This window comes from Diabrotica undecimpunctata, chromosome 5, assembly GCF_040954645.1.
Source record: "Diabrotica undecimpunctata isolate CICGRU chromosome 5, icDiaUnde3, whole genome shotgun sequence".
In the NCBI taxonomy this organism is placed as follows: Eukaryota; Metazoa; Arthropoda; class Insecta; order Coleoptera; family Chrysomelidae; genus Diabrotica; species Diabrotica undecimpunctata.
In genome coordinates this window covers 53,165,922-53,189,751 of record NC_092807.1, presented here as the reverse complement: position 1 = coordinate 53,189,751, position 23,830 = coordinate 53,165,922, and the positions used below count along the sequence as shown (strand labels likewise).

General features: G+C 32.8%; 1 protein-coding gene across 1 annotated transcript in view; it reads left to right on the top strand.

Annotated features, from left to right (window-relative positions):
* LOC140440627 (O-acyltransferase like protein-like) overlaps nucleotides 1-23,830 on the top strand; it is a 151,920-nt gene that overhangs the window by 61,080 nt on the left and 67,010 nt on the right. Inside the window, exons 3-4 of the mRNA XM_072530991.1 lie at nucleotides 1,312-1,526; nucleotides 5,754-5,827. Of these exons, the coding sequence (XP_072387092.1) occupies nucleotides 1,312-1,526; nucleotides 5,754-5,827 (289 nt within the window). The remainder of the gene's footprint in view (nucleotides 1-1,311; nucleotides 1,527-5,753; nucleotides 5,828-23,830) is intronic.

The window sequence follows — 23,830 nt, the reverse complement described above, 5'->3', positions numbered from 1 at the left end:
GATGGTATTATCGTAAAAAACACTATATGTATTTAAAATAAAAAGCAGCAGAGGAAGCAAAATGTTAACTTTATAGAAAATAAAAAGTCTTATAGTTTATTCGTCTTCCGGGTTTGGACCGTGTCATTTGTGAGTGACCCAAAAGTGGGTTCATCTCGACGTTTCGCTACAATTGTATGTAGCTTCTTCAGGAGAACAAAAAAGAAAGAAAAAGAAACAAAAGACAGGAAGATGGGTAGTTAGCAACGGTAACTCAGTTACTCAACGCAACCAGAGTTACTCAACGCAACCTCTGGTTGCGTTGAGTAACTGAGTTACCGTTGCTAACTACCCATCTTCCTGTCTTTTGTTTCTTTTTCTTTCTTTTTTGTTCTCCTGAAGAAGCTACATACAATTGTAGCGAAACGTCGAGATGAACCCACTTTTGGGTCACTCACAAATGACACGGTCCAAACCCGGAAGACGAATAAACTATAATTCTGACTCTGGCCGTGGAAGCCTACGATTTCATAAAAAGTCTTGAGATTGGGCATTTCAACTTTTGTTTGGAAAGTAATTGACAGTTGTGACGTCACACTTCCACTGTCCATTCTCACAATACTGCCGCGAAATATTGACACACGACGTGTAGTATCTACCTGCATAATTATCGGAAGGTAGCAGCTGATGCAGCGAATAAAATTGTAACAACAGTTACGGTTTTAGTAGGTAGTTTTTGAAATATGAGAATTATTTTGATACACTATGGTACAAAACAGTATTTTTCGACGAAAATTTTATTTGGTTCAATGTCGTATCTGTAGTTACTCTGTTATTATACAAATAATTCAATTTTTTTTATATTTACGGTATTATTCCATTCGGAATCTTTCTTATTATTGGAGTTACAGCCACACCGACCATGTTGGCAGATAGAGCGTAAACAGTTATCCAAGAAGAACACTGTAACTCAAAATTGTTAGTTACAACGTTATTTTATGAAGGGGTCGATATATGATATCACGGAACCATTAATGACCTAATAATATCGGTACTATTCTAGGGTTAATTTATTGTTCAATAGCATATAAGTAAGTACGATAATCCGCACTATAAAATACGATAATTTGAATAATAGTATTCGTTTTTCTGACCTCTATGGCCTGCTGTATGTACATAAACATAGCTATAAAATAAATTAGTTTGGTGGCTCACCTACTAGTATCATTATATTATTTTAGATAAGATTCTCTCACTTCATACCGTTCAAAGTGCATACCCACTTTAAATTCTTTCTAATATTATAATTATCTATAAACATGTCTTTTTTAGAATTTCAGTTTAGACACAAGTAGATTTGACCGAGAATTTATATACAGAACTGTATGTATACCTAAAAGTTTTATAAAAGATGACTCTGAACTCTACTCTTATTCATCTAACCTAGTTAATCAAGAACTAAAGTCATTTCAATTAAGTGCCAAAGTTGAAAATGTGACCTGTAACAAAATAAAATGGGAAATGAGTGCGTATGACATAATATTTTTGTAAGTATTTTTTTTTTAATCTAGTTTACAGGAGAAATATTGTAAAATGGTCCCCACTGTATGATGCAATGATGTATAGAGCATCGTAAAACAATAGTAAAAACTAAAAAAATAGTAAAAAAATCAGTTTTTTCAAAAATTACATGCCCCAATTAAAAGTAAACGAGAAGGCAATTGTTTCTTTTTGGTTCAAGAAAGATACTCTAAAATAGTATTGTAAGTGAATTCTGCTAAAGTGCAGTATACCCTTGGGCTACAGGTGTTTAAAACGTTTTGACATTTTAAAGGTTAATTATGTATATTAATTTTAAGGTTTAAATTTGTAAAATTCTTTTGTACTATCTTATAATTTCTACGGGCGCCAATAGCTTGTATTTAAAGAACTTTCTAGATGTAAGCTTCTAAAGTCGTCAAAGAATCATAACAATAAAACGATCATTAGTAATTTCCAAATTATCGGTTTGAGTCATTTGAAAAATCCCAACAGTAAGGAAAGTTGAAAAATAACCTTTTTAGGTAATTTTACCTATGAAATGAGAGTTAAAGGTAATGTAAATGTAAACAGATCTTTTATATACGTTGAGGGTCAGCCGAGTGTGATTTAAGGGTGCGAGTTGCAATCAGTTCGAATCCAGCATTAGGTGAGCTCCAAGTTTTTGTTTGCGCTAGCCGCACTTCAGAAAGTTTAACACAGTCGGAATATTAATAATGTTACTCACTACGTGTCAATATTTCATGACCAAGTTATCTAGTTGTTTCTACACATAAATTTAAGGCGACTAAATTTTGTAAATCAGCTGTCGTAAGCAAATTATCGGCATTCAAAATACGTTGTGGTAATTGTTTAAATAGACTTGTTAAAACGATCTTTACGAAACTTTTGTTTGTCCCAGTTTTCTCGGTGATCCTTGTTTAAATTATAGGAAAGTGAACCTATTACCCTAAGGACCAAACTTGTTCCCCAAGCGAAAAACCAGCTACCTATGACTTGTGCGCGAAACAAAGGCATTAGGACAAGGTGTAAGGACAAACACACGTGCGTGTTGGCACATAGGGCTCGCCTAACAGCTGAGGATGCTAGGGACCTTTTTTGTTTAACTCCAAACACGGCTTTTTATGGACTCTGGCATATTATTTTGTGATGAGTTAAGTTTTTGGTAAATTGAGTAAACGACAAACATTCTGACCATTTATTTGAGTCATTATCTTGCATTCGTGCAGTTAACATAATATTCTGCGAAAAACCAGCTACCTATGACTTGTGCGCGAAACAAAGGCATTAGGACAAGGTGTAAGGACAAACACACGTGCGTGTTGGCACATAGGGCTCGCCTAACAGCTGAGGATGCTAGGGACCTTTTTTGTTTAACTCCAAACACGGCTTTTTATGGACTCTGGCATATTATTTTGTGATGAGTTAAGTTTTTGGTAAATTGAGTAAACGACAAACATTCTGACCATTTATTTGAGTCATTATCTTGCATTCGTGCAGTTAACATAATATTCTGCATGGCCTGATCGGCTTTTTCTACCGATCTTTAGGTTTAACTGTTACGAGGCTTTCCGTGCACTATTTTTACATCTTTCCACATATTGCATAGCTCATAATATAACTTGATGACTGAACTCTATTATTATCCTAATGTACTAAATGGCGGGAGCACCAAATGTAAAAAAGTGATAAGCTACTTCTTTCGCTCTCTTGGTTTTCAATGGGAATATCTGAACAAACTTGGTAAAATAGTCTTGTTATACCATTATACATTTGTAGTCGCCATCTATATGTCATTGCAAGTCTATTAAGTCGACTTGACGTCTAGAGTTAAAATCGCAACATATCATTTTTCATGTTTCATTTGTCACTGTTTACACAAATTAAAACATTATACTTCATAAGTAATATTTTTCTATTTAACTTGTAATTCTTTAAGCTTTCGTGTTCTTCCTCCATAGCCTGTTCTTATGTGAGCTTCAAACAGTATATTAGATACCTCTTCATTTTTGTAACTTAATACTAGATATTGATTTCTTCTGGTTTTAATGGCACAATTGACTAACCATCATAGGTATAGTGTGATATAATGATATAACACAAAATTGAATAAAAATATTAAATGTTGTTGTCCCCCTGTTAAGCACCCTATGAGGAGAGTACACATTGACTATTTTTTTTTTCATTTCTACCACACCAAACATTTTCTATTCGATCTTGTATATTTTCTTAAGTTCAAATGTTTTTTTTTTAATTTTTAAAAGAGAAGGGATAGAGGAGTAACACCTATAAAAAAACAAGGGTTCAACTGGCCCGGTTGATAGCACCATGTAACGGTTCCTTGTCTAAGATTACAGATGCTCTTAAGTTGCAGTAAAAGCAAATTGTTTAGGAGAAGGAAAACTCCAAAATTAAACTCTGGTCCTCTAAATCGTGGGTTGAGGCATTGGACTAACTCCGACTTGAAACTACCTAACTAACTGAAATTAAACATTACAGTAATCACCGAAACAAAACTAAAGGGCCAAGGTTCAGAAAACATAGGAGAATATAATCACTTCTACAGGGGGGTACCAAAGAATAAAAGAGCTGAATAAGGTGTTGTCATATTAATACGTAAGAAGCTAAGGAAATACATAACTACTTGGGAGGCCATCACGAGAAAATGATAAAAATGAACCTTATGATTAGAGGATACAAATGCACAATCATGGGTGTATATGCAGTAAATGATGACGTACCAGTAAACATTAAAAATTATTTTTTAATGAATTGAATTTAGAGGTTGCACCTCCAAAACAGCAGAACTGAACAAAAAACCATACCGCAGTTATAGGTCAATTCGGAGAGGACCACGTAAATGATAATGGTACCAGACTAATATCATTCAGTGAACAAAATGAAATGAAAATTGCAAATGGATTTTTTCAACACAGAGACATACACAAATACACATGGAAGCAAAATACGGAAGCAATCATACGACAAAAGGCAAATATGATTGTACAAGATGTAAGAGTATTGAGAGGAGCTACGTGCGGAAGTGATCAACAATGATTTAAAGCTAAGATCACATTTGGAGTAAATAAACCTAAAGAAGAAAAAGAAGGAAATGAAAAGGAGAAAAAAATACAGAAGAGGTGTAACCTAATCAGCTTAGAACAAGAAAGCGTGAGAGAATTAAACAGAAAGAGATTAAATCAAAAGTTCGAAAATAAACAATTTAATATTAATGAAGAAAATTACACTCACATAAAAAGGTGTCGCCAGGAAGCAGCAACACAAGCTATTGGATACCAAATCCAGAATCAAAGAAAACTTCCATATTGGTTTGACGAAGAAATAGGACAAGAAATAAAGAAGGAAAGAGACCAATATCAAAAATTCTCAAATACAGAGAATATAACGGATAAAATAATCTACAAGGAGTCTCAAGCTAAAGAACGAAAAATGATATGTCGGAAGAAAAAGGAAGCATGACAACAAAACAAACAAAACAAAAGTGTAACATGATAAATTCACATCTAGGAGGACGAAGAAGCAGAAAGTTGAAGAGGCTTAAAATATTTACGACAAGACAAGAAGAGAGACATAGTGTCAATAATAACAATGGATAACTGGGGCCAATTTTTTGAAAAACTCCTAAGGGAAGATAGAGTACAATTTAAAGACAGCAACGACACACAAAATATAAATATTTTAACTTCGCCCATATGAATAAAAACGAAAGAAGTGGAAGATAAGGCATTACATTATAATCAAATTCAGATTTGTGCTTTAATCTGTGCCTTTTAAGAACTGTAAGGCAAAACTGACGTTGATAGAGATGTTATTAGAGATACGGGGAATCTAAAATTGCATTCCACAACATATCTCCTCAACTAAGCAGAAATCCTAAACGAATTGGTTTCTAGTACTCATAAAGTATATACCGGAATAAAAGGAAAAAGATAGTTAAGATTTGATTTCACGTATAGTGCGTCTGTATATCCGCTTATAGGTATTTCACCCTAAAAGGGATCATCAGAGACGATTACTCACAGACGCTCTGAACGTAAAAATAAATCTTTCCTGTCTTGGGAAGCAATTCTAACATGGCTTCGTATGGACGCAAATAGCGACATCTGATAATCAATCCATAAACTAATTTTTCGAAACCAAAGAATAATTTGATTTTGTAAAATATTTATCTATTTTTATGTGTGTACCGTCTTTTTATGTGTGTATATTTTTAGGACTCTGGTGATATTTTACAATGTATTGGTAATATTTGCTACTTATAAAGGAAAAGGCTATGAGAAGGAACAGGGTGAGTACATTTAATTATTTTATGCAATGTCTGATCATAACTGAAGTTTTACAATTTGATTGACAGTCTAAATAATAAAATTTATTGATTCCATTTTGTAGTGGTTTCACCTGATCAATATTAGGATAAATCAATTAGATTTTGTATTACCTTTAGCCTCAGCAAACATCAAACGTAATTTGGAACCTTTAGTTAGGAAAATTTAGGAACACCGAATTATTTCTGTTATTTTTTTCAATGTTTTTAACATATTTTGGTTCGTTCTTATAACGATAAATTTACATTTTCTCATTTTTTTATATTCTCGTATATTTTAATTTCTTTTTGTATTTAGTTGTTGTTATGTTTCAATTTCTCATTAATTGATAACTACGGACGTCGTTAAAATGATTATACTGACTGTGAAGGGAGCAATACCTCCAATTATCTGGGGATATTGCTCCAAATATCCCGATATTTGACCAAAAATCTCTAAAATAAAAGTTACTTTCGGGTTATTGTTGACTCAAATTAAGAGGATGGATATGTTAAAAAGCAACGAATACTACTACTGAGCATATTTACACGAGAAAGTTAAATCTCTTATAAATGACACCAGTGCACCAACCGAAACTTCACTTACCTTAAAACAGTAATGTAATTATTTAATTACATGTGTTAACAATATCATCTGTGATAAAACTGTCGAAAATATCTGTGCAGTTTTTTAACGGCGAATATTGCATATGAAACAAGGTGTTTAACCTGTGACACACAAAATTTGATCTATCTAAAATCCTTCCTTTTAAATGTACTGTGTAACCATAATTACTAAATAACAATTATTATATTATATCATTTACATGCGAGTAAACAATGTCAAAAAATCCCTCACCAACACTACGAGATTTTCCATTTTATTATTCGCAATGCGTAAATGAATTTATTTATCTTTAAGTTCCTCTTCTTTCATAAACTTCCTTTAATCTTATCCTTACTGAAGTAGTAGCGTTAAATGTTTGGTACTTAGACAAAATCAAAATTTTTCGTGTATACCTTCCTATGGAAAATTTCAAAATAAAAGACAATATTACAAACTTAGTAAGGCAAATATGTAATTTATACATTGTTGTCGGTGATTTTAATATACAAAACGAAATCTGGGATTTAGATCACATATTTTGCAGAGGTAAAAATTATATACACGGTGTCCCGGAAAATAGTGCGTTCCTTTACGATATGTGCAGATTGCAGCATTTAAAACAAAAAAGTCTTATAACATTTTTTTATGAAGTTAACCGTTTTCAAAAAAAAAATTATTAATTTTAATCCATTTGATTATTGTTCGCAGAAAAGGAAATACAGCCGGCAACGTTGCGTTCCTTGTTATTCTTCGTTAATTACTGTAAATCAGCTATCATGAATCATCGATCGTTAGGCATAATATGTATTGATATCGATAACAGTGATAGAAAAAAAGCATGTATTTGTTTTTATTAAATATTTAATAATTAAAGTTTGAATACTGTTTTTACTTACATGGAAAATTATTATTACAATAAATATTCGAAATGGTCACCATTTGCACAGATACACGCGTTTATTCGACGAATCCAATTATTCTTAATATTATAAGTATGTAAATTATGTCTGATTATTTCAGCAGCATTAAAAATTCGTTGTCGCAATTGAGCTTCTGTTTTAATCGTCGTATACTAATGATTTTAGATGTCCCCAAAAATAAAAGTCCATAACATTGCATTCTAGTGTTCTGGGTGGCCACAGAACGTGTCCATTTCTACCGACGAGGAAAAGTAATGTCGAGGAAATCTTTAATATGTCTCGTAAAATGTGCTGGAGCCCCGTCATGAAGAAACCACATTTCAGAGCGTATTTGTAACGGAACGTCTTCAAGAAGTATCGGTAGAACATGCTGCAAAAAATTTAAATAGGATTGTCCATTCAATCTTCTGGGAAGTTCGTACGGTCCAATCAGACGATTACCAATAATCCCAGCCCATAAATTTATACTAAATTGTTTTTGAAAATTTGTCCTACGTATAGCATACGGGTTTTCATCACTCCACACGTGACAATTGTGAAAATTAAACACACTGTTTCTCGTAAAACAAGCTTCATCTGCACACAACACTTTGCACGGAAATTCGGATTCTCTGGCGATTTTGTTTTAAAACCATCTACAAAATCTTAATCTTCGAGGTAAATCGCCTTGGTGTAAATCTTGCACTCGTTGGTAATGGTAAGGATGTAACAGTTGTTCCGTAAATTTCTTGTGAACAATGTTTTTTGAAATGCCAACCATTCTAGCCAGAGATCGAGTACTTACTCTTGGATTATTACTGACTATATCCAAAATCACATCTTCTGCATTTAGTCTACGGTTACTTCGTGTTCTACCGCTAGTTTTTTTAGGTATCACACAACCCGTCTCTAATAACCTTTGGGACACGTTCACAAAACTTCGGGCATTAGGATGTCGTCGTTCGGGATAGCGTTCAACATAAAGTCTAACAGCCCTATTACTGTCACAGTGGGCTTCACCGTACGTAATTAATATATCGTGATACTCGCGAATCGAAAACATGACAATACTATTTATTCTTGAGCTACGGGTAATTACACCTGTTTACAAATATTGTACCTTTTCTGTATAAAAAAAAATTAAACTATCGCATTCTGCCCATACCTTTTGGAGCGCAACGTTGCCGGATGTATTTGCTTTTCTGTGGACACTAATCAAATGGATTAAATTTAATATATATTTTTTTTGAAAACGGTTGACTTTATAAAAAACTGTTATAGGAGTTTTTTGTTTTAAATGCTACACTCAGCCCATACCTTTAAGAAACGCCCTATTTTATGGGATACCCTGTATATAGAGGATAGGCTGCTACAAGTCTTAGTGACCCTATTGTTCTTATTATGTATTAGGAAGTCAGGTATTTATACCCTTTTCTGTCTTCTCCCAAACTATCCTTACCTACATGCTTAACATAAACAGGTTAACAATTCGTAGCAAGTGCATCAGGTTTTAAAATCAGGCCAAACACCTCCTAAAATAAAATAAAAATATCATGTCAAAGTATATTAACCCCGGCGATAAAAAACGGTTTCCATACTCTCGCACTAAACTGTTAGCTTTTTCCCCGGATTCTGGGGGGAATAAAATTTTGACAAGTTCACATACCAGCCTTAAAAATCCTTAAAACTTAACATCACTACATATAATGCTAGATTCTTAGCGACAGAAGAAAAAACCATAGAGATGGAAGCAGAAATGTCGAAAAATAAATGGGATGTGATAGGCGTTAGCGAGGTAAAACATCGATGAGAACGCATAAAAAAACTGAAACAGTGGGAAGCGTTGGCTTCTTCGTACACAGAAAACATGAAAACAGCATTAAATCAGTAAAAAGTTTCTTTACTAGAGTAGCTTCGTTAACTTTAAAGCTAAGTGAACGATATAATTTAAAAATCGTACAAGTCTATGCCCCAATAATAGGCCATGTAGACTATGAAATAGAAGAATTATAAGATGACATTACTTTATCCTTAAACGATACAAAAGCAGATTTTACCATAATATGTGGTAAGTTCAACGTGAAACAAGAAGAAAGAAGATGAGATAGCACGTGGAAAATTCGGTTTAAGAAACAGAAACGAGTGCAGAGAAACTGTACTTAGTTTTCTACTGAAAAAAAAATCTATTCAAATAAACAGCTTCTTTTAACAAAAAAAAAAAAAACATTTGAGATGGATGTCGCACAGCCTGGATTAAATAACTAAAGATGGAATCGATTTTATGATCACTGTCAAGAGGCAAATCTTTAAAAATGTTACAGTCCTAAATCAGTTTTTAACAGGTAGCGACCACAGGATGGTAAAAGCGTCGATAGCAATAGACTTTGTCACAGAGAAAAGAAGTCTACACCTACCTGGGCAGAGCGTAATAATGTAAATGCATTTAAAGAACACGACCGATCCAGATATTGTGAAATTCGTTAAAGTGCAGACTTAGATGGTCTGTACACATTAATAGGATGCCATATCACGAAAACACGAAGAGATTAACATTCTCAAAACCAGAGGGCACAAGAAGCAGAGGACGACCACGAATGAGATGGATTAATGATGTGGAAGAAGACCTACAGATTTTAAGAGTTAGAAGATGGAGGGAAGTTGCCAGGAATCGATAGGAGTAGCGACTTCTTTGTAAGCAAACCAAGATCCACAACAGATTGTCGAGCCACTTATGATGATGATTTGAAGAACACATCAACAATATTTTTAAAAGCGATAAGAATACTAACCCAAATATCAACATTTTGAATGACATTATAATAGAAGCTATCGAAAAAATCCAGAAGACACGCCGTCAAAAGAAATCATATAACGAAAGAATTATTTCTCAAATATAAACGTTAATGAAATAAAGGAGAAAAAAGCAAAGTTATAGGAGCAAAGAATATTACGAAATTAAAGAATACAAATAATAAATAATATAATAATTCTTAATAAAAGAATACAAAAGTTGATTAGGATGGACAACTGAAAAAATTAAAGTAAACAAATTCAACAATAAATTTAAAATAAAAAGGACCTTAAAGTTGTAAGAGGAAAATTGACAAATAGGAAAAATTAAATAATAAAATTATGTGATAAAGATGAAAATACTATTACCAACAGGGATAAATTACTTATAATTTGTCTGCCCTGACAATACTATTGAATTTATAGTATAGAGTAGTATAAGCTTTCTATACGGAATTATAAAGAAGTTAACAAAAACATGATGAGCAACTAGCAGAAAGGCAAGAAAATTTAGGAAAAATATTAGTCAGAAAGGATCGGAATTGATGCCTAATATATCAACAGACGAATTAATAAGGAACGCACCGAAGAAATTGAAAAGAAATAAAGCTTCGGGAGAAGATAATATCTTTAGATAATATATATATAGAAGCCGTAAATATTGGAGGAGACAGACTTTTAGAGAATATAGAGAAATTATTTAAAGAATTTATTCATATTATACAAAATAATGTACTAACCCTAAAATTTAGACAAAACTTGGAAGCAATCTGCGACCTACACCAATATTGTAATAATTCATTATAGGTATTACACGAACAAATTATTAAAAAGACAATCAAATAAAATAAACTAAATAAAAACAAAAAAAAAATACAAATTAAAATAAATAAATTAAGTCGATTAAAAAAACAAACAAATAAATAACTAGTTAATAAACTAAAAAAAATAAAAATGAAATATATTTAAAATAAGACCATATATACCAAACACAAAGAGGACTTACGCCTCCAATAGGCAAGGCGAAAATCTCGGTTTCGTTCGGAAAAATTTCCCATTTTTTTGCATAATTACTTTTCTGAGATTCATCAAAATAAGATTCAAGAGGTCGCCCAGGCAAAAAGTTGTTTAAATTTTGTTAAACAATTTTTTTTTTGTGAAAGCTCAAATACTTAATACTTAATAAGTCCAAAGCATTTTAGGCTTATTAAGTTTTAAAACATTGTTGTTTAATTTAAAGCAGTTATGACAGAACGGGCGCTCGGGATGCGACGGGAATAAGAAAGAGAAACAAGATCTATGACACACTTTTGCTGGTTTATATTCTTATTATACAAATGAGCGCCCGTCCCACCATGCGCGGTTCATTCGGTTAGTTTTTTAGTCTTTTTAGATCGTTATAATCGTTATAATTTCAGACCAGAGGTCAACTATAGACCAAATACATATGTTAAGAGGTATACATGAAAAATGTGTTGAATATAACATACCTATTTACAACTTGTATATCGATTTCAAACAGGCGTTTGATGGAGTAGATCGACAAAAGATGTTAAAGCAACTATATATGTTAGGGATACCCAATAAGTTGGTTAAACTTATACGAATGACTCTGGGGGGTTCCAAAGCTATAGTGAGAATAGATGGAGATATGACGCAGGCCTTTGATATTGAAAATGGAGTTAGACAAGGGGATGCCTTATCAACAACACTTTTTAATCTAACTTTAGAAGCTGTTGTTAGAAAACTGGATATAAACGGCTGTATTAATACAAGATCTATGCAAATATGCGCATATGCGGATGATGTTGCCATAATAAGCCGCAACAAAAGGGTATTGAGCGAAAAAGTCATAGAACTGAAACGAGAAGCTGCTACGTTTGGTCTATATATAAATGAAAGCAAAACAAAATATATGGAGTGCACAAAATCGAATGAACATGAGAATCTAAAGATAGACAACCATACCTACAAATATGCCTCCACTTTTCCCTACCTAGGCTCAATAATAAATGACAACAACAACATCAGTCAAGAAATACAAGCACGGATTCTTAGCGGTAATAAGTGCTTTTATGCATACAAAGACTTAATGAAAAGTAAGTTACTGAATCGTGAGTCTAAGCTGAGAATCTACAAAACAGTAATTAGACCAGTGGTCACATATGGATGTGAAACGTGGACCCTCTCAACCACTGATGAAAATCAACTGAGAATATTTGAGCACAAAATACTAAGGAAGATATTTGGACCAACCCAATGCAGCGATAGTTCGTGGAGAATTAAAATGAACCACGAGCTGGATGAACTAATGCAGAGCGCAGATATTGTCAGATTTGTAAAATCACAAAGACTAAACTGGCTTGGTCACCTAGAAAGAATGCCAGATAATCGAGCTGTAAAAGTAGTCCAGAGATGGAAGCCCCAAGGAAACAGAACAAGAGGAAGGTCCCGTAAAAGATGGATAGACGACGTAGAGAGGGATCTTAAAACCATGAACATCAGGCAGTGGCGAAGGAAAGTATCCGACAGGGCAGAATGGAAGAACATTGTTAAGCAGGCCAATACTCACAAAGGGTTGTAGCGCCATTAGAAGAAGAAGAAGATCAATATAATCAAAAATGTGTGAATATTATTCTGACCATATGCCTCTAATAGTGGAGCTGACCTTCAATAATGACGGTCAGGGATCAACGAGTAAAGTTTTACCACTGCTTCCTAAAATTACTTGGACCCAAACTGATTCGGAAAAATATAAAGAAAGAATGTTTTGTAAAATTAATAGGGTGAATAAGTGGACTGATCAACCGGAGAAAACTTTAGAGTTACTACAGCAATGTATAAAAAAGTCAGCACACAAGGGAGAATGTAAGCTTTTTAAGGCAAAGGAGGAGTGTAAACAAAGCCAGCAATGGTTTGATGGTGAGTGCGCAAGAAAGAGGGAGCAAGTAATGTCATATCTCAGAGTATCTAGAAAATTTAGCTCAACTTATGCAACAAACATATACAGGAATGTTAAACAGGAATACAAACACCTTTGTGACTTTAAAAAGAAAAAATTTTATAAGAATGCTGCATTGGGTTTAAGAAAAACTAAAAATTCAAAAGAATTTTGGAAGGCTGTTGGAATGTATAAGTTTGGAAGTTCGGCCATTGGGGAAGGTGTTAACTTAAATAGTTTACTGCAACATTTTGCAAGACATTTGAATACGGAGATAACAGCAGATCCTGTGTTGTATACAGAACCGTTTATCCTCAATGAACATTTAGACCGGCCGTTTAGTATGGAAGAACTTCAAATAGCATTGGATTCTTTAAAACCAAATAAAGCACCAGGAGTGGATAGAATTGCTGCTGAGTTCTACAAGTTTCTTTCAGAAAACGGAAAAGTGCTTGTACTTTGGCTTGTTTATAATTTTTTCGTCAAACCTAACTTTCCTGGGGGATTTTATGATACAATAATTTTTCCTCTTTATAAGAAAGGAAATATGGAAAGTGCAGAAAGTTATCGAGGTATTAGCTTCTTAAATGCAGTAACCAAATTCATTGCGGCATTGACTTTAACCAGACTTACCTCGTGGGTACAAAATAATAACATTTTAAATGAGTTTCAGGCAGGATATAGAACTGGCTATTCAACTATAGACAACATTTTTAATCTTACGAGTATAGTAAACATCCAACATGCACGGGGAGTAAAAAATGTTTATACATTTTTTGTGGACTTTAGTGCTGCCTTTGATACAGTTGATTGATGGGCCCTTTTTTACAAGTTGAGTTGCTTAGGATTATCTACTAAAGTGCTTAATTTGTTAAAAAGTATGTTCGCAAGTACAAAATCAGCAGTCTGGTCAAGTGAAGGTCTATCTGAATGGTTTGACTGTAATGTAGGAGTGAGACAGGGATGTCTTTTAAGTCCATTACTGTTTGCGCTTTTTGTGAATGACCTGCATGACGCATTGGGAGGCGGTTTGGAGATAAATGGTTTAATTATAAGACTTTTATTATATGCAGATGATTTGGTTTTGATGGCAATCAATCCGAAGGTGCTACAGCGGATGATTAATAAACTGGAAAAATACTGTAGGATGTGGAATCTAAAAATCAATTTAGATAAATCCAAAATTCTTCTATTCAGAGGAGGAGGTGGTGTGATCAGGGAATCTTGGAAGCTGAATGATCGAGTATTAGAGGTAGTGAATAACTATAATTATTTGGGAATGATACTAACACCCAAGTTGTCGTTTAAAGCTCATCTAAAAAAGAGCCAGAGTTTGGCAAAAGTAGCGATTCACACGGCTTGGAGTAGGTTAGTGTCTAAGGCTGATATACCCTTTTTGGCTAAAGTAACAGTGTATGAGTCGGTGATAAGATCAATTTTGACTTATGGGTCTCAGGTATGGGGTCTTTTTGAGTACAATGAGGTGGAAATAATCAGAAGATTTTATATAAAAAAATGTTCTTTTGTCCAAGGTATTGTCCGTCCTAACTTAATGTTAGATTTGGAGACAGGTATTGCTAGAGTCAGCCTATATACAATGAATTTACATCAAAAATATGTTAAAAAAATACTAGGATATTCTAGTGATAGGTTGCCAAAATTTCTTTTGAAAGAAATGATAAGAGCAAGGTGTGGCTGGTGGAAAGATTGGATGAGCATGGTATACAAATTTGGAATTGAGGTAAGGTGTGAATGGGAATGGAGAGAAAGCTGGCCTAGTATGAATGAGAATATGATAGAAAAAAATAAGGAGGAGATACAGCGTCAGGCTGAGAATAGGGCACTCGAATCAAATTTTTGTAGACACTACAAAGAACTGCGAGAAGAAGGAGTAAACATGCATTATCTACTGTAAATGGAAAATTTTGTCGATATTCGATGGCTCTTCAAATTAAGATGTGGAGTTCTATATTTGAATGATCGACCTGGCAGAAATGATGAAAGAAGGTTTTGCTCAATGTGTAACACGAAGGAAAGGGAAGATGTGATACATTTTTTGGGAAAATGTTCGGTGTTGAGACATATTAGGTTAAAGTGGTTGGGTAGACATGAACTTAGTAGAGTGGAAGTAGTTACAATGATGAGACAGGGAAAGGCTGAGTTATCAGGTTATTGTAGGGAAGCATGGGCGTATAGGTATGAGTTAGTGAGCCTATTTAATTACTAAATCTATTAGCATGGTGTTATTTCAATAGTATTAAAATATTAAAATTAGTATTAATAATTTGTTTGCGAATAGCTATTATCTTTTTATCTGTCTTGTCTATCTTGACTATCTTGTTATTATGATTATTATTATATCAACAGCTTTCACCCCCTCTAAGGGACACATTCAATCATTTTAAATGCAATATATACCTTACTGTTATACTTTAGTTATACTTTAGTTTATTACTTACATTTATATGAATATTTACTTAATTTATTTTTTATTAATTTTAATGAACTTGTTAGATGTAATGAGCCTTAGTGTAATTTTTTGTATATTAATTAGGGAATAATATTAGTTTGCCAACCCTCCTGATGGCATGTGCCAAGGAGAACAAATGTCACTAAAAGAGAAAATTGTATTTTTTTTAATAGAAAATAAAAAGACATTATTGATTGATTGATTGATAATCAAAAATGATTTGTTGTAAATTTTCTATACAGTTGATAAGTTAAGACTCAAAACCACAAATAAAAAATATTTTTGAAATCATCAAATGCCCAAATTTATGTTCAAGTCTTCTTATATCAGTACCCGATGAAAATATTGGGCTTATTTTATTTTAAAACATTGTTTTTAATTTGTTAATAAAAAAACATCAAATTTTCAAAGCTCAAAAACACAAGTAAAAAATTTATATTTTTTAAATCATCAGGTGCTCAAATCCAATGTAAAGCATTCTTCAATCACCTTCCGATGAAAATTCTGGGATTATTTTATTTTAAAACATTGTTTTAACTATTAATAAACTGCGCATGGTAGATCGTATGATTGTCATATGTACAATGAAAATTCAAACCAGCAAAAATTTGTGTCATATATCTTGTTTCTCTCTCTCTCTCTCTCCCTCTCTCTTACACATGCCGCAGCCCGAGCACATGTCTTGTCATAAGCGCTTCATTAACTAATAAAAAACAATGTTTTCAAATTAAATAAGCCCAAAATACTTATCGAGAAATAATAGAACAAGCTTTGAACTTGCATTTAGGTTCTTGATGAATTTAAAAATAGTATTTTTTAGTTTTATTTTTAAGGCTTGAAAATTGTTCAGTTTTAAATTGTTTATACCTCAAACGATCAATAACGATCAAATTTACAGAAAAATTACAAGAGTCCTATGTTGATCAGAATGGTCTAAAAAATTTGATAAAAAATTTTCTGAACAAAAAATTCATTGTCCCAATTTGTTTAAAAAAAATGTTTAAAAGAATTTGAACAACAATGGCATAGACATTAGTCATTCAGCTAGTTGCAATTGATTTTCCAATCAGACAAATACACAACTCTATCCCTAATCGAAAACTAACGGATAATTAATAGAAGAATATACGACAAGGAAACTTACAGGGGCATTTGCTTCTCGTCTAGGGGCCCATCAAGACATTCTTAGTAGACAAACAAAACTGGACAGCGGATAAGGTGTTATAACATTTAGGGTAAACAAAGGATACAAATCTAAATTTCCACACCACCATGAAAAATTCCATTCTCGCGTACAAATTCTATAGAACTGTGCATGTGTCTGACAAGAAATCTATAATGATATTATATACTTGTTGTGAGCCTGTAGCCAGTAGCGACTGGATATTGAATGGTGCATACATATTAAATTCAATTAATTTTTTGTAGAGAGAGTTTGAATGCTGTTGAAACTTAGGACATTCAAAAAAGATGTGATCAAGATCACCTAGTTTTCCGCAATGTTTGCAATTATCATCTTCAATCACATTTATTTTATATAAATGACTTATATAACAAGCATGTCCAAAGCGTAGTCTATTTATGGTAGTTATATATTTACGTGGATATTTAAAATTCTTAATCCAAGTAGTTTGTGGAATAACTGGTTGCAAAGTGGTGTATCTTGTTGGGTTTGTAAAGCAGTAAAGATTCCATTGATCTTTCCATGTCGATAGCTGATTTTTTTTAAAAATCGTAATGGCATCTGATACACATAATGAATAGGACAATAAAGTGCCTGATATTATACTGGTTTTAGCTAAGTAATCTACATATTCATTATCTTTGAGTCCAATATGTGCCTTAACCCAAATAAATTTTATATTAAAGCCAGAGTCTGCTAAGTGCTTTAATTGATCCTTTATTAAAAAAATATAAGGATTACTAAATGTTTTGGGCAAACAAGTATTTTTTATGTTCTCTAAAACTGCAAGACAATCTGAAAGAATTAACCATTTTTTAATATAAGAGTTTTTAACATATTTTAAAGCTTCGAGTATGCCCAATGATTCAGCCGAGAAAATTGAGAACTCATTGGAAAGTTTGTACTTAAATTCAGAACCTCCTGAGGGTAGAAAATAGGCACAGCCAGTCCCTTCTATTGATTTAGATGCGTCCGTGTATATAACTGTGGCATCACTATAACAGTTCAAAACAGATCTCAGAATATTGTTACTCAATTTGATGTTGTCACTATATGGGGGTATTATAACTTTGCTAAAGCAAAGAAGTCTAAATTTTTATCCACTTTGGCCAAATTCTTTGAAAAAATAGAATTCTTCTGTAAAGCAGTGCACAAAGGTGGAGATGGCTTTTTAATCCAATATTTGTGAGTTAGGTCTGATTCGTTAAGTTGACATATACTGGAAAATAATTTGGGATTTGTTGAGTGGGCTTTGAGTACCCATTTTTCGCTTAATAAATTTCTTCTAATTTCAAGAGGAGGTTCATAAGCTTCAACATGTAGTGGTTCTATAGGGGTAGATCTCATAGCACCTAAACAGACCCTTAAGGCAGAATTTTGAAAAATGTCAATTTTTCTTAGAAGATTTCTAGACGCGGAACCATAAAGAGTAAAACCATAATCTATAATGGATCGTATATAAGCTCTGTAAAACAATAAGGATGTTTCAACATCGCAACCCCACCACACTTTAGTTGTCGTTCTAAGAAAATTAATACATTTGTTGCATCTATCCAGCATATATTGTATGTGTTTTGTATGTGTGTGTATGTCCAAGTCAATTTTTTATCCAGTATAAGGCCCATGTATTTGACATGGTTTTTAAATGTAAAAGATTGATTATCAAGAAGTATATTTTGATTTGGAGAAAGGTTGTGTCTTGTAAAGATGGATACTGCTGATTTGGCAATTGATAAATTTAAGCCGTTCTCTAAGTACCATGGGAAAAGAGAACTCCATACTCTGCTTAGGTTTTGCATACCGTTTTCATATTTCTTACTTTCTGTATAGACACAAAAGTCATCTGCATATTGTATTATTTTAAATGGAATGTTGTATATTTGCATATTATGTATGTCAGAGGTGTACATATTAAATAAAATTGGCGATAATACCGAACCTTGTGGTATGCCGTGATAGTTGTGTCGAGGTTCTATTAGTTTGTTATTATGGTCTCTGACGTAGATTATCCTGTCTGCATAGAAACCGATAATTGTGTTCACGAAAGCAATTGGCAAATGAAAGAAATTTACCATTTTGAATTTCAAGGTTGACAAACAAACTGATTCATATGCTCCTTCAATATCCAAGAATAGGGCTGTTAAATAGTTATTCCTAGTTAAGTTATTCTGTATATGTACAACAAGTGTTGTTAAAGCGTCTAGAGTTCCCAAACCTCTTTTGTAGCCAAACTGGTTTACTGGTAGTAAATTCTCTTTTTGTATCCACCAATCTAATCTAAATTTTATAACTCTTTCTAGGGTTTTAAATACGCAAGAAAGTAAGGATATTGGTCTATATGAACTCACGATATTTGGATCCTTTCCTTGTTTAAGGATAGGAACGACTAAGATATTTTTGAAGGAATCGATAACTTTGTTATTTTGGATGATATCATTGAAGATATGTAAAAGATGGTTTTTTGCAACCTCTGGTAGGTTAATTAATATGGGGTATTTTACATGATCGATTCCAGGAGAAGTGTTAATGTGGTTTTTAAGGGCGAAGTCTAATTCAGTTTTTGTAAAAGGTTTTAACAGAAAGTGATTATTTGAATGATAACTTTGTGTAGGCTGTCTAGACGAATGTTGAACCCATGGAGGAGATACTCTATTAAGGAAGTCGTCTAATAAAGTATCATTAAAAGGTTTTGTACTATTATGTGATTTTCGGTTCATTTTGTTAGCTTGTGACCATATATCTTTAGAAGAAGTATTTTTGCTTAAATTAGAACACCATTTGATCCAACTAGCTTTGGCTTTTTGTTTCAGCTGCTTTTTAGTATGAGCAACATTTTTCTGACATTTTAGATAATTATCAAGGCTTGGTGAACGTTTATAAACTGCTAATGCTTCTTTTCTGTTATTAATAATCACATCACATTCTGGGTTTCACTATGGCGGAGGGGATCGATTTTTGAATTTAAAAATTTTGTATTGAGGAATAGATTTAATAGCATCATTAATGCAATCTATTAGAAAGTTATAATTTTCATAAGTATTAAGGGAGCTACTTTTATTGGAAAACATGTTTTCAATTAAGGATGTATACAGGGACCAATTTGCTTTTTTGACATTCCATTTGCTTTTTGGATAAATTGTTTCCTGCGATGTGTTGGTTATTGAAAAATTCATAGCTATAGCAAAATGATTGGAGCCTAAGGTGTCAGATAAAACTGACCAGGTGATTTTACTAGCTATATTAGCTTGCAGAGCGAAATGTCAATCATCTATTTTTGCGTACCATATCTAGGAAGATAGGTAGGCTCTCCATTATTCAAAATTACAAGATCTAGATCCTCGACACTACTAACAATTTGGTGACCAACTGCATCATTTTGTAATGAGCCCCACAGTGAGTTATGAGCATTCATATCTCCTCCAATTATAAAAGGTGATTTGACTTGTGAAAAGATATTTATCCAATCGTTTTTGGAAGTACGAATTTTAGGTGGTCTATATATAGATAGAAAACTTAATTCTGTTGTATTAATTTTTACGATAGCACCGCAGACTAAAATTTCATCGTTAAAATTGTTTCTAATATTTATTTGACAAAATGGTATGGTTGTTTTAATTAATATTGCAACACCTGCGTACCCGTCGTACCTATCTTGGCGAATTACATTATAACCTTTAAATATATAATTCTGATTTGGTTTGAACCAGCGATGTCATTATTTTCAGTTATTAAAAAATGAAGTAAACTGTTTTTATTCGCAACAACGGATCGAGCGTTCCATTGCAAAATTTTTAATGATTTAAGTTCTGTGAAGATGTTATTTATTGATAATATCCTCCAAAATCGTTTTTATTCCATGGTAAATACTATCTTAAATTATTGTTTTTATATCATCTACAGTTTGAATATTTGTGATTAAATTAAAAATGTAATTGGAAATAAGTGTTTGTAAAACTGTCTGATCTGGTTTATTTTGACAATTAGGGATGTTTAAATTAGCAGGAAGGGGTCTAGTGGGGCCAAAATTAAAAGGAAACATAGGTGCATTATGTGGAGACTGTGGGGTAGGAGAGATTCTTTTTCGTTTTTTTGCCATACTATAGTTACTTGAGGAGGGTTGTGATGTATTATTTGATGATATGTTTTGATTTCTACGCGTGACTACTTGTGTGGCAGCAGAAGGGGTTGAATTTTTTGTGAATGGTGGCAGGGGAGAAAAATTCCGATATTTTCTAGTGTGGAATATCTATTCTGAGTGAACAATCCCGAGAAGGATGATTCACAGTAAGTTTTTGCCTTCATGAAAGAAGTTTCTTGCTCAATCATTACGTTTTTGATCTTCTTCTGCAGTTCATATTTTGGACATTTCTTGGAAATGGATACATGATCCTTACTATTGCAATGGATGCACTGAATATCATTATCTTGGCACGCATGATCTTCATTTTTGGTTTTCCCGCATTTTATGCAATGTGTCTGTGTACTGCGACACTGCTTGGAGATATGTCCAAATCTCAAACAATTATAACACTGAGTGACCTTGCCAATATAGGTTTCCACAGGAAAAATACACTATTTATTGCAATGTAGCTAGGTAAAATATTTCCCTCAAAGGTGACTATTACAGTCCTTTTCGGTACATAGTTAGTTTTTCCTTCCGTGTCAACCCTTCTAAAAGTTCGTTTAAAACCTAATATGCGGGAGCGAGATTCACTGTTATCTAACAAATAATTTTCATCGTATTGGGTATCAACATCTCTGATTAGACCTTTAATTTCTAGTAGATGATTAGGAATATAAGCTACCAAATTTTCATTTTTTAACTTTAAATTTTTAACCAAATTATTTGCATCAGAAATAGACCTTAACAGAACTTTAATTCTGTTTTTTCCAATGCCTTTAATTTCAATAATATTAGGAATATTCAACTTTTTATGCAAAATATGCGCGACAGTTAAGGGATGCAAACGGCCTATATTTTCATTGTTTGTTTTTTCTATATAAACATAAACATCATTTAAATTGTACTTATCTGATTTGACGTTGAAAAATTTTATCGCTACTGCTTTTTGTGTTATTTCTGTTTCTGGCAATGTTGTAGTACGGTCACTCGTTTTATTCGCAGTTTTTGCAGTCGAATCATCAAAATTTTCAATTAAACTGGATTCATTAACATGCATTTCACTATTATCACTAACACATGAAAAGTTTAAATCACCTATTGGCGTCTTTGGGGAAATCGCGTCCCCCATGGGGGGGTCGCTTATAGACTTATTTATTACACTGAGTTAATGTCAAACTTTGAATCACCTGTACTAATTTAAAATCGAGTTAATTAGTGGCAAAAGACACTGGGCGCTTATTATTGTCGACCTATCGCTTCGGAAGTTCGAATAATACTGTATTTGGGAGGTATCTCATAAAAGTGATTATACAAAAAAATCTCAGGGGAATATTTTGCGGAATGAACTTGAGCTTTTCGCCTTGTTTACAAGGTGTTGAACCAAGTTTATATTTTTCTGTGAAAACAAATAGTATATTAGTATATAGTAAAGTGTAAGTGAATAATGAGGTCCTTAAAATACGAGCGATTTTTCGAGCACGACGGCGCAGACGAATTGATTAAAATAGAGCAAGATTTTTAAAGACCAGTTATCCACGAATACTTTACGCTATTTTTGTTTATTGGTACACTTTGAAATCATGTATTGTTACTACAAAAAATTAAAACAAGAGCTAATAATGTAAACTGGTTGAATTTGTGATGTACATCAGTATACCTTTCATTGTCATGGAAATAAAAAAAAAACAAAAATTAATTTGCAATCTACCACATAAGGTTAATCGTTTTTACTGGTTATATAGTGCTTAAAATTTGGTTCTAACATTGATTACTTAAATAGTAAAGCTTATAAACAGAAGAAGCTTATAAAAAATAATACGTTTAATAAATGGATGGAAAAACTTCAATTATCGCGACCGGTGGCGTGATAATAGATCAAATCCAACGACAACTAGGATGTAAATCGGCAGCTCTGGTCACTGGTTACGTTGAACAGACTATTATCAATAAAAATAATGTTTCAAACATACTTGGAAGTGCCATTAGTGGAAGTACAACCTCATTGACTTCCGTGAATATCAGTAGTAATATTTTAAACAGCATATTCTCTGATTTAAAAAACGGAAGTATAAATATTTCAAACAATACCAACAGTATTTTTCACATTCATTTAAAAGATTTAGATTTTTAAATATTTAAATAAAGCTTTTGAAACATTGGTTAATAATATTTTATTCATATTTTTTTATTTGTCGTTATGTACTTCTGTTAAGTCAGATCAATATTTTTTTTATTTCAACTTTAACGTGCTCGGCTACTGGCCACTTACACAGGTACTATAACATGAATTTTCATTACACAAACATTAAGTGTTACATTAATTGTTACATTGTTACATTGTATAATATGTTATACAATGTCTAAATTAAAATCAAAACTGTTGATGTTGCTGTTTTTGAAAGTTAAATATAAACACACTGAGGCGTACTTTAAATAAGTAAAATAGGGAATCAATAAAAAAATTTATATTTTGATATTTATTAAATATTTATTTATTTATTCGATAAAGTATGGACCAATGATTCCGTGCCCCGAAGCTGCACACCAGACACTCACTTTTGCTCTATGTAAAGGAACTTTCTGAACTTCATCTGGTCTGGCAAAGCCCAGAAATCAATTTGTTCGACGATTTACATGGCCTGACAAATGAAAATGTGCTTAGTCTGAAAATTATACATTTTTCAAAAATTTAGGATTTTCATACTGTAATGCAAGAATTCTGGTACAATATTCCACTGTACTGTGATAATCTCTGGGATGTAATTGTTGATTTACCTGAATCACATACGAAAATGCACCCAGCTCCTTCAGGATTCTTTGCAAGGAAGTTCAGTTTAAGCAAAGATGCAACGCTGTTCTTGTCTGGCTGGCTTTTGGATTTTCCAAGATTTGCCCAAAAACACGTTCATGGTTATATTTGTTGTTAACTGTCCTGGGATGCCCTGAGTTTTCTTTTCGTTGACACAATACATTAC